The 13,277-nt window shown below is 44.5% G+C and overlaps 1 protein-coding gene across 1 annotated transcript; it reads right to left on the bottom strand.

Moving 5' to 3' along the window:
- Positions 1-1,864: 1,864 nt before the first annotated feature.
- Positions 1,865-12,727, bottom strand: Tmem220 (transmembrane protein 220). The gene is made up of 6 exons (XM_036197420.1): positions 12,618-12,727; positions 11,957-11,986; positions 7,999-8,059; positions 7,027-7,150; positions 5,632-5,691; positions 1,865-3,036 (listed from the first exon to the last, which is right to left on the bottom strand). The coding sequence occupies exons 1-6, from the start codon at positions 12,708-12,710 to the stop codon at positions 2,901-2,903; spliced, it is 504 nt and encodes a 167-aa protein (XP_036053313.1). The 5' UTR covers positions 12,711-12,727; the 3' UTR covers positions 1,865-2,900.
- Positions 12,728-13,277: the final 550 nt, after the last annotated feature.

Genomic DNA, 13,277 nt, shown 5'->3' with positions numbered 1-13,277 from the left:
TGAAGGCCAAGAAGTTCATCCTGTACCATCAGACCAATAGGCCCAAACTAAGTATAACTAGCAGAAATCCAGCAGTATTGAGGTGCAGAGAAGATTCCAGGCCAAAGCCTGATGCTCAGTATTGGGGTTATGGGGAGGACAAGAAAACAGAGCTGCCTAGTAGCTTTGGGAAGTCCCTGGTCTGGAAGTGCCCCTGACAAACAGCAAGTCTCACTGTGCTGAGATCATTTAGTCTTGCCTCCAAGAACCACAGATCCTCATGTAGAGAGCAGCCATAGCTGGCCAGCAAAGTCACCAAGCCCAACATCGGGCTGCACAGCAAAGAAAATGAATTGACAGTTCACATGCACATCTTTTTTATACTGAAATAAACCCATAAATGCCGAAAGAAGAGTTTAGCCTGGCATGTTGGCTAGCCTGAACTACATAGACTCTGCCTAAAAATAAAAAAAATTATTTCATTGGTAAGGGCCCAAGACAAGTACAGACAAAAAGTTAGTGTCTTCCATGCTTCTCTGAGGATGCAAAAGGTACTATGAATGTTTACAGCCATACTAGTCTGATAGAGGGAATTAATATATGTTTTGAACATATGAGTCATTTACACAGAAATCAAGCCTATTTGGAGGATCAATAGTGCCTATGTTGAGTTTCCAAATGGACTGGGTTTATTGTAACTAGTTCTAAAGAAGATATGCAAGTTATAAAGAGCTTGTAGGCTAAAGGGATACTGGGAAACTCAAAATCTTTGACATGTATTTTATTGACTCCAACTTCACTGCTTGCTTTAATATAAATTTTATTTTTTCCTCGATATCAAAAATAAATATCCCTTTAGTATTTATAGATTACTGCTGCATTATAGGGTATATAAAATAGAATATCAGACTCATTCCCACTCCTTTGGCATGATAGGTACTAATTCTACTTAAGCATTTCTTAAGTCTCTTGAATGACATCTTTTTTTTTTTTTAAGATTTATTTATTTATTATATATACAGTGTTCTGCCTGCATGTGTCCCTGGCAAGCCAGAAGAGGGAACCACATCTCATTACAGATGGTTGGGAGCTACCATGTGATTGCTAGGAATTGAACTCAGGACCTCTGGAAGAGCAATCAGTGCTCTTAACCACTGAGCCATCTCTCCAGCCTCTGAATGACATCTTGTCTGTCTTACTTTTCTATTTCTGAGACAAAACACCATGACCAAGGCAACTCATCAAAGAAAGCATTTAATTTGGGACTTGCTGTTCCAGAGCAGTGGTTCTCAACCTTCCTAATGCTGCGACCCTTTAATACAGTTCCTCATGGTATGCTGACCCCCAACCATAAAATTATTTTTGTTGCTGCTTCATAACTAATTTTGCTACTGTTATGAAATGTAAATATCTGATATGCAGATGGTTTTAGGTGACCCCTGTGGAAGGTCCTTTGACCCCTAAAGGGGTTGCAGCCCACAGGTTGCAAACTTCCAGATGGTCAGAGTCCATGATGGCAAACAAAGGCACAGTGGCAGGAACAGCTGAGAGCTTACTTACATCTTGTTATGAGAGCAGGAGGTAGGGAGAGACACTGGGAATGGCCTGAGTCTTTTGAAACCTCAAATCTCATTCCCAGTGACTACTACTCCCTTCAGCAAGGCCACACGTTCTGGCCTACCCAAACAGTGACACCACTTGGGGACCATTCAGGCATGTGGGGCCATTCTCATCCAAACCAGACATCTGGTTATAGAGTGTCATTCCAGCCTAGATAAACTTCCCATCCAGATACCTGACAGGCCATGTTAGCTAATTAAGTAATCTAACACACTCAAGCAGTCACACTTTAAAAAGTAAATACAATGTATTTTATTTAGTCTAATTTATTTCAAAATATTTTTCAGCATACAATCAGTATAAAATGCATTCTGTGTTGATGTCTCTAAACTCTATTGTGTTTTGTACAGAAGCACATCCACCTGACACTAAACTGCAAATATTTCACCTGTAGATCACACACACACAGACACAGACACATCATTCCCAGCACACTTAACTTTTTCTGGCAATTGAGCATCTGTTTCTAAAAGCACAAAAGTTAAGAATTTACTTCTTTGGTTACCCTGTCCATAAGTCAAGTGCTCCATAACAACATGTTGGATGTTCTGTTGGATGGTGTCTCCCTCTAGTGCTCTCAGTGTGGTCATATCAATCTTCATTAAACAAATGTATAGATTTCCATCTTATTTTTCACTGAGAGTAAGAAATTATCATTAATATTCCCTATTCATCTTTTCTATACTTTCTTTAATTTCTACTGTTTTCCTACTTTCATTGCAAGACAAGCCTATCATTTGGCTCACCTGTTCTAGAGTGCTCCTTAGTTCGTGTCACTGAACCAGGGAAGTATACTGGGATTAGTTTGGAGTTGCAGTCTTGAGTTGACCTCTGTGTCAGCATATTACCCAACTTCTGCCCCTCCCTCACCCTAATCACATACAGCCCTTTGTAATCCGCACACACTTCATCTTCTCAGAGTGCTTTCACGTCAGTTTGGTTGTGGTGACCAGGGAGCTCTGACATCCTACTTTATCAGGAGGAAATATCCACCAGGACATTCATGGTTCAGCCCCGTCACATAGTGCGAAAGCTGAATTCAAACTCAAATTCCTGCTCAGTGTTTGTTCCACTGCTGTCCGAGAAGAGGCCTCTGAACAATCAGACCCCACTTCTCATCTGTCCTGTTCAGTCTTCCATCATGCTGTAGGCACCTTGTTAACTTCTCAAGACTTCAAATCATCTCTACTATTCACTCAGATTTCTTGACATCAACCAGGAAACTGTCCTCTTTCCTGCTTTATCTATACAGTAGTGTGCATAAAATACTGAAATACTAATGTAAACATTATTGAACTCATCTAAATGACTGTCTTGCAGTGCGTCGGCCAGGAGGAGCGCATCTCCTTGTGTATGTATACATAGACCCATGAAATGAGTGGGAAAAGAGTGATCACAATGGCAATAGCCAAGTGCATTCTTCCACCAACTGGATTCCTAGAAAAATAAAAGGGATTATAAAGTCCAAGAAAACACATTGCTCTGGAAATATGCATGCAGTTTGAATTGGTAAAACATCGCATCTTAATAGTTTCCCTTTATTGAACTTAATATTTTGTATAAAATCTTTATATACTTAATCTTGATAGATGTTGCAAATGCCTTTTCTAAACACTGTTCTGAGGAGTATTGATTAATTAGATTATACTAAAATTCATCTTTCCCTATTTTTTTTTTTTTTTTTTGTCCCCTCATAAGAAATCTTTCCCTCTCTTAAACTGCTTGAGGCAGGGTTTTGCTGTGTAGCCCTTGCTGGCCTTTCATTTGTTACATAGCTCAGGCTGGCCTTGAACTTGTAGCAATCCTCCTGCCTCACCCTCTGAGTGTTGGGATAAGAAGATGTAGTACCCTGCTCTACTTTTCCCAAGGTCTTGATACTATTGCTTTCTCTGGAAATTTTGTTGTTTTGTAATTTTAAGTGATTTTTACAGTTCTTTTTTTTTCATAACAATAAAATCCTCAAAGGTTTTGCCATCTGTGCTTATGAGTGAAATTACTATAATTTTATTTTTTTAATGTTTTGGTAAATTTTGTTATAGAGTTGTTCTGCCTCACCACGTGAGCTGGAAAACAGTCCTTCCTTCTTGTTCCAGAGGTATTTGCTAATGGTCAGCACGGTTCTTCCTCACTGTTAGATTTTTTTCAATTATGCCATCTATGTCTACAGTTGTATTTTAGGGAAAATTAAAAAAAAAAAAATTGAAGTCCTACTTAACAAAAAGACTGAAAAGTGATTAACTAAACTTCCAAGAAGTTAGGAAGATCCAGCTGAGTGAGGAGGGACTCTTGGTCCCCTAAGGGTGTGGTCCCTGGCAGGCTGACCATGCTGCAGAGGTTGGCCACAGACCTGGTGATGCAGGCCTGTAATCCCAACTACTCAGGAGCCTGAGGCATGAGGATTGAAGATATATGACCAGCCTGGTAGAAAGTAAGTTCAAGGCCAGACTGGACAACTGAGATCTTGCCTCAAAATAAAAAGTAAAGAAATCTGGGGATATAGCTCACTGGTTGAACAAATGCCTTAGCATATACAAGCCCTATTTTCAGTCTCCAGCACCTCAACAATAAATGAATAAATTTTATAAATCAAGTCCAGAATAGGAATTCACTAAAATGCCTTCCAGCATTGATGATAACTCTAAGTCAACTGAATACTTTGATGAACTTGTTGACTTAATCTAGGATTTTAAGAACAGTGCACAAAGTTGTTTACAATGCTGTCCAAGGACTTAATCCATTAGTTGTGCTGGGTGTTCTTGTTTACCTCCTATGTCTCTTTGATTTATGCCTCCTCAGGATCTTGCTCTTATATGTATATATTTTTTAAATTTTGGTCTTACCAGGGCTTGTTAATGTGATACTTTTAGAGAATCCATATTTGGCCTTATGTTTCTCTTATGTTTGTATGTCCATGTTTCATGTAATTGGTTTACTAATGCTTATTTTCTTGTTGGGGGGCATTTAATTTGATGTTCTTCTAAGCGTGAAGCCTAGCTCATTCATCCTGGCCTCCTCACCCCTCATATCAAATATATGCCGAAGTCCAGAATTCTGTCTGAGCGTGGTTTTAAGCAATATTTCATAAATGTTAGCATTACCCCTTTGAGTTTCAGATGTTTCTGATTCCCACTGTGCTTTCTTTTTTGGCCCAAGTGTACTTGAAAACAAATTTCCTAATTTCCAAATGTACAGCAATTGTCTAATTTTATTGTTGTTAATGGTTTCTATGTTAATTACACTATGTTCAGAGAATATACTTTGTAGGATATAAGTTCTTTGAAATATATAGGGAGTATTTTATGTCTGAGCCTATAGTGTTTTTGAAATCATATGTAAGGGAAAAGAAAGTGGATTCTGCCAGGTATGTGGTGTGTGTGTGTGTGTGTGTGTGTGTGTGTGTGTGTGTGTGTGTGTGTGTGTTGTATGTGTGTGCAGGCCAGAGGTTGACATTGACTGTCTTATCACTGTCTACAATTGTTTTAAGATTTATTTTTATTTTTTGTGTGTAAGTGTATGCCTATATGTATGTAAGAGCACCACAGTTGTACCTACTTGGTACCCCTGGAGGCCAAAAAGGCATTGGATCCCCCAGGGCTGGAACTATAGACTGTTGTGAGACACCATGTAGGTGCTGGGAACCGAACTCAGGTCCTCTTCAAGAACAGCAGGTGCTTCTAACTGCTGAGGTTTCTCACCAGCCTCACTGTCTACCTTTTTTGGAGGCAGGGCCTCTTACAGAACCTAGAGCTGCCAACAAGCCCCTAGAACCCATCAGTCTCCAATCTCTTAAGTACTGGGGTTACATGTATGCACAGATCTACCCGGTGCCGGGAACCTGAACTCAGTCCTCAGGCTTCAGAAGGTGGCATCAAATCCCCTGGGATTAGAGCTCACAGATAGCCAGCTATGAGCCAATCTGTGGATGCTGGAAATTGAACTCAGGTCCTCTGGAAAAGCAGCCAGTGCTCTTAATCACCGAGATGTCTCCCCAGCCCCTGAGCCCTTGATTTTTAACTGACGAGTTGAACTTACTTTGCTGAGCTGTGACACAGTGCCATCCATGCTGTGATGATCACCAGGCCAGACAGCTCCCTGGAAAACACCACGTTTCCCATTATGAAGTGGCTGCGGCTCTCCCCCTGCATGCCACTAGGAGTGGTACAGCCCCGAAAACAGCCTGGGGGCTCATTTGTCATTAGTTTCATGGTTTTAAAAGGTGTCAGTGCTTTGCAGGAGCATGAACCAATAAAAAATACTAAACACACACTGGGGGAGATTGCAGTGAGAATAAGAACTTGTAAGATTAATCAGACTAACAGTGTTGAGGGGAATGTATTCATGGAATTGTGTGTCAGATATGTGTGCCTCTTACACTGGCTGAAGAATAAGCAAATTGTTACTGCCACTGGAGACCCCATTTCAAGCCCACCCTGATTACTAGTCTTCAAGCTGGAGGTGACTTAACCCATTTAGTGTATATCCCCATCTGCAGACCCAGCCTGGCCATCTCTCCAGTTTACATAAGTATAGGAGGAGCGCAGCCAGCTAGCCTGATAAAACCTAAGCTGCCCTGTTCCAGGTAGTGCACATAGGCATGCATGCTAGCTACTTCCCACTGAGCCAACTTGGAGTCTGCTGCTGCACCTGGTGATTGGTGACCCATGACCATCAGAATGTTGGGGGCCAATGAGAAAGAGACAACACAGCTAAGAGAGTCTCCAGCTGCCAATGGGTAATTGGGAGGGGGTATATAGGTTTGTCCCATATCAACAATAAATGAGTCTTCTGCTTGCTTCTCACCTGACATCTGGTGTCTGTGTCATTGACACCATGCCTTCTCATTCCCTCCCCCAAGGAGTGTCCAGATAGAGACCTGAAACATATAGGCTAGGGTCCAGAGCAAAGCACACCCTGTTAGTGACCCCTAACATACAAGTCCCTGGAGCATGCTGCCAGCAGACACCAGCAGCAGGGAAGAAAGAAAGTAAAGGTCTCTTAGTAAGGCTGGGAGCCAAACAAAGGAAGCTCAGCATAAAAGGGAGGTGATATGCGATACACCAAACAAAGCTGGCAGAGGTTGCTGACTCCTGAGGTGGCTGGTTGCACTTACACATAAGACTTTGACCTAAGAGTGACTCAGGATGCCATCAGCTTACCAGACTGGAATGACTGTACTATGCCCTTACTAGCTGTGCAATGGTAATAGCTATGAGAGTTGTGATAGTGGAATCCAAGAGGCGACCCTGGGTTTGAATCCTGACTCCCCCATTTCCACTCTCTCTTCATCCTGTAATGTCTGTGTTACTGTCCCTGCCCCTCCTGGTACATTTGGGGGAGTTAAATCATCACTGTGCACAGGTGAGTTGCTGTTGTGAAGGATTACTCAGGTCTGCCCCACCCCTCCAAAGAGCAAAAGTCACTGCTCACCTGCCTTCTTCCTCGTTTAGGATGCTCTGCTGTGCATGAAGCAAGAAGTGGTATGCCAAGCCGCCAGCCCACAGCACGCAGAACAGCACATGTATCGTAGACACACTCTTCCAGATGAAATTGCCTACAAGTGCATATCCTGCAGCTGTTGAATCAGGTCGAATCCAGAAGCAAGTGTTCTCTTTTACTTGCTTTATGGGAATTCACTCACTTTCTTGGGAGAGCCACACTTCCCACACCACTTGCCCATCACCAGCACCTGGCCTCAGCACTTTCTGTTGCTTAGCCTAGTGGAATAATACATGTAAGCTTATGCAAGGAGGCATAAAGCATGGTCTTGCTTGTAAGGATCTTGCATCTAATAGGGAGATACATAAAAGCATGCCATATGTTGCTGTTGCTGTAAGTGTTATGTACTTACAGAGATTGGAAGGAGCAACATATACCAATGAAAAACACAGTGGTGTGTTACACACAAGATAAGCACTTTCTATACACAAGTGGCAGTTTGTATACACAGACTTTGAATAAATTCTGAATAAGAAAGTAGTCAACAGGAGTGGTGTTGTTCTAAGAATGTGTAAAGAAAAGGAGTTGATCTGGATTAGAAAGAAAAAAAAAATATTTAAGTGGAAATAGTTGCCCCTGAGTCTGAGAAGACAAGATTATCACTGTGAATGATACCCATTTGACACTAGCTAGAGGCTTAAGAAGTCAGTGCAGTGACCAAATCTGTCTCCCTTATGAGCTAAATCTCATAAAAACCATCAGCCCAAGAGGTCTTGAGTTGATAATAGCTGGTACACCAAGATCTTGGGAAGTCTTCCTAGGATAGTCTAGGCGAAATGGAGCTCCTCATTATGAGAAGGGAGAGGAAATGCCTGGAATCCTGGTTTTCTCTTGGGAGTTGGCCAGGTAGATTCTCACCATTCTAAGAACTCTGAACCTCCACGGAGAATCCACTGTTCATACCTGTGATGAGAGGATTAACCCCAACAAGCAGGGTAAGTACAGCAGGGATTGTGTACACCACCTGTTAGCAAAAAGGACATGGAAGGGTTAGGAAGTGTGCCCAAACCTGGGAGTGTAACCCAGTAATAGAGTGTCCTCATTCCTAGCCCTGAAAATGGGAGTACAATCAACATGTGGTACGTTCAGAGGATCTAGCAAATAAAAGTGTGATCAGTGGTCCCCAAGCTGTACAATTTTCCTGCTTTAGTAGTCACGGAGGATGTGATAACTTCTGCTACTGTGACCTTAAAATCACATCAGGCTGTGATTTTTACCTCACTTGGTCAGCTCTTCCAGGAAATGCTTTGCATCCCCAAGCTGTAGGTCTGAGCAGAGTGTGTAGTCAATGCTGGCCTCCCAGTCTCTCCCAAGCAACTTCCACACCCAGAGTGACCTTCCTTGCTTGCATAAAACAACATTCTCTTAAAAACAGAGCAGGAATGCCGGGCGGTATTGGCGCACGCCTGTAATCCCAGCACTAGGGAGGCAGAGGCAGGTGGATCTCTGTGAGTTCGAGGCCAGCCTGGGCTACAGCGTGAGTTCCAGAAAAGGTGCCAAAGCTACACAGAGAAACCCTGTTTCAAAACAGCTGCAAATGGCCAGATGGCCCTGCTGGGTTGGATCTCACGGACCACGTGATTCAGTATTCCACCTCTGCAAGTGAGGTCACAAGAAAACAACCAAATAATGTGTGGGTCTGATGTGCCCAGTACTGAGACCAGGCTCTTCCTTTTGGAAAGGGAGCTGGAAGATCGGCCCTGAAGAAGCCCCATTCCCAAGCATCATCATAACAAACTGGCTGCAAAGCACACAAAGGAGGGCAAGAAGGGAGAACAGCTTCATAAAACCTAGAGACTTTCCAAGGGAGAACGCCATTTCACTACCATATCAGTTGCTGTGTTTAGAACAGGAACCTTTAGTCTCTTCGGAAGTTATCAGAGCTGTCTGTTCTAAGTGACCATTTTTCACCTTGAGTGGAGCATGCATTCAGATCACAGAGCTGGCATGTGGAGCCGTCTTTCCTGTTCCATCCCAGTTGGTGACTGGAATGTCAGCCAATTGGTATCTGCACATCAGGTTGTCCCTGACAGATGGGCAGTCACACTCCTTGGGGGTAGCCCTACACTTCCAAGTCTTCAGCGTGTAGGGATCGCCTGGGGTCTTGTTTAAATGCAAGTGCTGATTGGGGAGGTCACAGTAGGTCTCAGCATTCCTACACGTCCCTGGAGGGGCCACTGCTGCTCTTCTAAGGACACACTGAAGGAGTCAGGGATCAGTCCCAGTCCGAATGGAAAACTATGACTCGGCTACCCAGGAGTGAGACAGAGATAGAGAGAATTAGAGACAGAAGACAATAAGCAAGCATACATCAGACAATATTCAATTGTGTTCTGTGAGAAATGTCCAGCATAGATTTTTAAAAAGTGCATCCAAATGCCTGTCTATCCATCATAACAGTATACAATTCTAAAAGAAAAAAGCTAAAACAATGCTCAGCAAAAATCCATTTATAATGTTCTTTTTTGTTACTGTTGGGATTTATAAATTTAATTAGTTTATTATCTTATTATATCATTCGAGTGTGTGTCTGTATGTGCATCTATGTATCTATGTGTGTACAACATATGTGTTTGGTGATCAGAGGACAAATTTGTGGGGTTCTACTTTCATATGGGTCACCAGGACCAAAATCAGTTTGTCAGGCTTTGGGGCGGGCACCTCTACCCACTGAGCCATCTTGGCAGTCCTTTGTTGATTTTCTTTTTTTTTTTACAATGGAAAAAAACTACAGATATCATAGTACTCGCTTAACAAAATTTAATTCAATGGTGTCATAAAGTAGCCTGGACTCATTTCTAATTCTTGTTCACTGGAAAACTGTTTTTCAACCTCTTTGGCTGCAGGAAATGGTCCATGTCCAGAAATATAATGGAAGGTGTTGCAGGTTCCAAGTTGATGACATAGCATGGTTGTGTCAGAATCAGGTTGAGGCCCCGACAACATGGGATGCTGATCTGTGTAAACCGAACAGCACCCGCCCAAGGGGCTTCTCCACAAACGTTTTCTCTGTAACTTAAGGGAAGAAAGCAGAGGAGGAAAACCTGTCTTGTTCCTGCTTTGATTCTTCTTACGTTAGATATACTTCTCTGGGGATTCGAGGGCTGGAGCCGCAGCGGCTGTTCTGAGAACATGAGGATGGCTGAGAAGAGAAAGGTCAGGCCCTCTGTGGCACTACTGACCACCAAGCGACCCCCTGAGTTTCCCAAGTAATGTATTCTGTATTTTTCTATCCCCTTGTTATAATCCACATCCCACTATTTGCCTCCATGAGCATCCTATGCTCATGAACAAGGTGAAGCGGGGACTGTGGAAATGAGCCGGGTGAGATCCTAGTCCCCAGAGCCCAGAAAGTAACACAGTATCGTTTATCTGTGCATCCATCCATCCTGCACTTTACTCGGGAGGATTTTTATGAGGAAGCTTTTATAAAGGCTCCTAAGTAGAGGGAGAATGTGTCCTTCTCCTCCTGGAAGCCGGCAGCACAGAACACAAGCCAAACGCATTGTTGCTATAATAAGGGTTCAAAGGAAAGATGGTCAGATCCTCTGGAGAGAGGCAGAGTAACCGTTTTGGGGAATGAGACAGCATCTAAGACAGTTCCAGAAGCCTGGGCAGACAGCAGCACTGTAGGGGCAAGACACTGTAGCCAATGTTTCTGGACTAGACTTTAAAGGCCATGCTGGAAATGTGGGTGGGGCCATGCTATGATAAGCCTAAAGACTAAAAAGAGGATCTCCAACTTCGCTTGGGGAATAACAATATTTAGAAACAGACAGTGGCATACAGGTAGCCTAGAATCAGGAGACGAGAGGCAGACAAGAGTTTACAAGGCTGTTTGTGAGAGGAAGTGATGGAGGACTGAATGGGAGTGAGAGAGGCCACCCATCAGAACGTGACCTGTTTTCCATTATCCGTACACGGTGTGATGGAATGCCCAGGCACCGTGCGTATAACTGTACCTAGAATGGGTTTTGTTGAATTCCTTTTCACTTTTACTTCTGATGGCATCTCAAGGCAGTGATGTTAAAGATGATTGGTTTTGAGCAAAGCTGCCTGGGTAGTTGTGCTGAGAACAGAAATGGCCAGTCAACAGGAGGAGTGGGCTTGGGAAGGAAAGGGCTTGGGTGGGCTCTTGGGCATGTTTTGAGGAGCAGCATGGTGGCACAGATGGCTATTTGCTGCAGTCTTTTGGAGATGCAACATGAAGCTTCCTGAAGAGAAACACAATTGGAATTCAGGCTATGGACCAAAGTGCTGAGAAGGAGGTCGTTTGATCTGGAGACTCTGGATAACAGGCAGTTTCATACTATGGTTCTACTGGACAAACACGAAAACCAGATTACAACTTTGCTCTGTAATTCCTGGTGTTGTCACTTGTGAACACTGTCCTCAAACCCAAGAATGACTTCCTTCCTCAGTGATAATGTACAGTCTCCCTCCAAGACTGTCTTTTGTGGTCCGAGGTTAAAAACAAAAACAAAATACATGATTGGATATAACCAATACACATCCTTGTGATGGCTGTCATACAGGTTAGCATAATGCATGTCGAGTGACTAGCACGTTGTAGGTCCTTAATAAATGACAGGAACTTGCATTGCCATGGCTGGTGACATGACTGTCAAGGGGACAAGAGTTACTAGGATAAGTTCTTTCTGTGGAAAGACTTCCATGTCTCCAGAAAGTTCCAAATTCACACCCTCCAGCAGGTTATATTATCACAGTGATTTCCCCCTTCAAGGAGAAAAATTAGGAAAACAGGCTCACAAAAGTGTTGATTTTTCAGGTTTTAGGCAAATGCCACTGGGATCAGACGTTAAGATGTGTCAAATTAAGGGATATAGTAGCTTATACTCACCACCCAGAACTCTGCATCTGGATCGTTCACCTAGAATGGTCAAAACATCAAGATGTTAGCTGACATTAGACCCGACGTGTCCTATGCCTGGTCTGACCTTATGTTTACTGCGAAGAGCCAGGAGCTGCAGTGAGCTAAGGGTACTACCGAACACCTTTGAACTGTCTAGCTGTTTGCACAGCAGGATGGCTGCAGGGACTCCCGGTTGAAAATAACCGGTGGTAACTAACCCATAGCCATGCATCTTTTGAAAAGAAAAGAACAACACGGGTGTTTTAAGACCCTAGGTCTCAAGAAACGAGTGGGGTTATCCTGCGGATGGTCGGGAAGAGGTCTGGAAAAGGTAAGGACGGTGTCAGTTCTGTTTCCCCCTTCCTCCCAGGCACAGAAAGCCATTCAGTCTCACGGGAGCTGAAGGTTCGGAAAGGTGCCAGAGCTGCGGTTCTGGGTCCCGTTTCTGAGTGATCAGCTGCGTGCACGTGCACGCTGGGCCGCCAGGTCAGGCTCTCAGAGTGTTGCTTAATCACAGGAACTTATCCGTGTTCTGATTGAGAAGACTCAGCAGGTTCGGGAAACAGAACCCCTATTCTGCTCCACCCTGTGAACTGGCTGCCCGGGAGTCTCTGCGGTCTCCCTGCCTGCCCTTGTCAGCCCGCCTGACCTGCACCACGGCAGCCAGGCCGAAGAAGGCTGCCATGAGAGCGTTGCAGGCCCGCCACAAGCCGGGAGCCCAGGAAGCCACTGCAGTCGCCATGGCCTGGAAGCGGGAGGGGCTGGCGTGGTCAGGGAGGCGTGGCCAGAGGGGGCGTGACCAGAGGGCGAGGCCCGGCTAGCGGGGCAGTACCCAGAAGGAGGGGCGGGGCTCAGCGGGCAGGGGCGTGGCTAGTGGGGCAGGGCTCAGATGGGGCGGGGCTAGTGGGGCAAGACCCAGAACGAAGGGCGGGGCGCAACGAGCCGGGGCGGGGCGCAGCAGGCAGGGGCGGAGCTAGCGGGGCCAGGACTCAGATGGCGGGGGCGAGCCTCCCCGCCCTCCTCAGTCCTAGGACGGTCTCGCGATGCCCACTAGCGGAGGAGTGTGGCATCGGCCTTGCTGTGTTGTCTTTTCTTTGGGGTGCCCTGGAGGTAGGGTTGACGCTGTCCCCCTACTTGATTAATGGGAAAGTGACTCCTAGTTGGTCAAGGTGACTTGCTAAGGTCTTCCAGATGGTGGAGGGATAGAAGAAGATCGGGTTTGAACTCTTGTAGAGAGGTGTAGCTCCAAAGCCTGTTTCCCCTAGTCTAAGGCTGTGCTTTCTCATACTAAAAAAGCAAATGAGAAAAA

This window comes from Onychomys torridus, chromosome 8, assembly GCF_903995425.1.
Source record: "Onychomys torridus chromosome 8, mOncTor1.1, whole genome shotgun sequence".
Classification (NCBI taxonomy): Eukaryota; Metazoa; Chordata; class Mammalia; order Rodentia; family Cricetidae; genus Onychomys; species Onychomys torridus.
Note: the sequence above shows the minus strand (reverse complement) of the source record. Positions and strands in the feature narration are given on the sequence as shown.

Coding starts and splice junctions, on each gene's coding strand:
- Tmem220 (XM_036197420.1), bottom strand. CDS start 12,710: ATGGCGACTGCAGTGGCTTCCTGGGCTCCCGGCTTGTGGCGGGCCTGC. Junction 11,987..12,617: donor GCCTGGCTGCCGTGGTGCAG/GTCAGGCGGGCT, acceptor TGACCATTCTAG/GTGAACGATCCAGATGCAGA. Junction 3,037..5,631: donor CTGTGTCACAGCTCAGCAAA/GTAAGTTCAACT, acceptor TTATTTTTCTAG/GAATCCAGTTGGTGGAAGAA.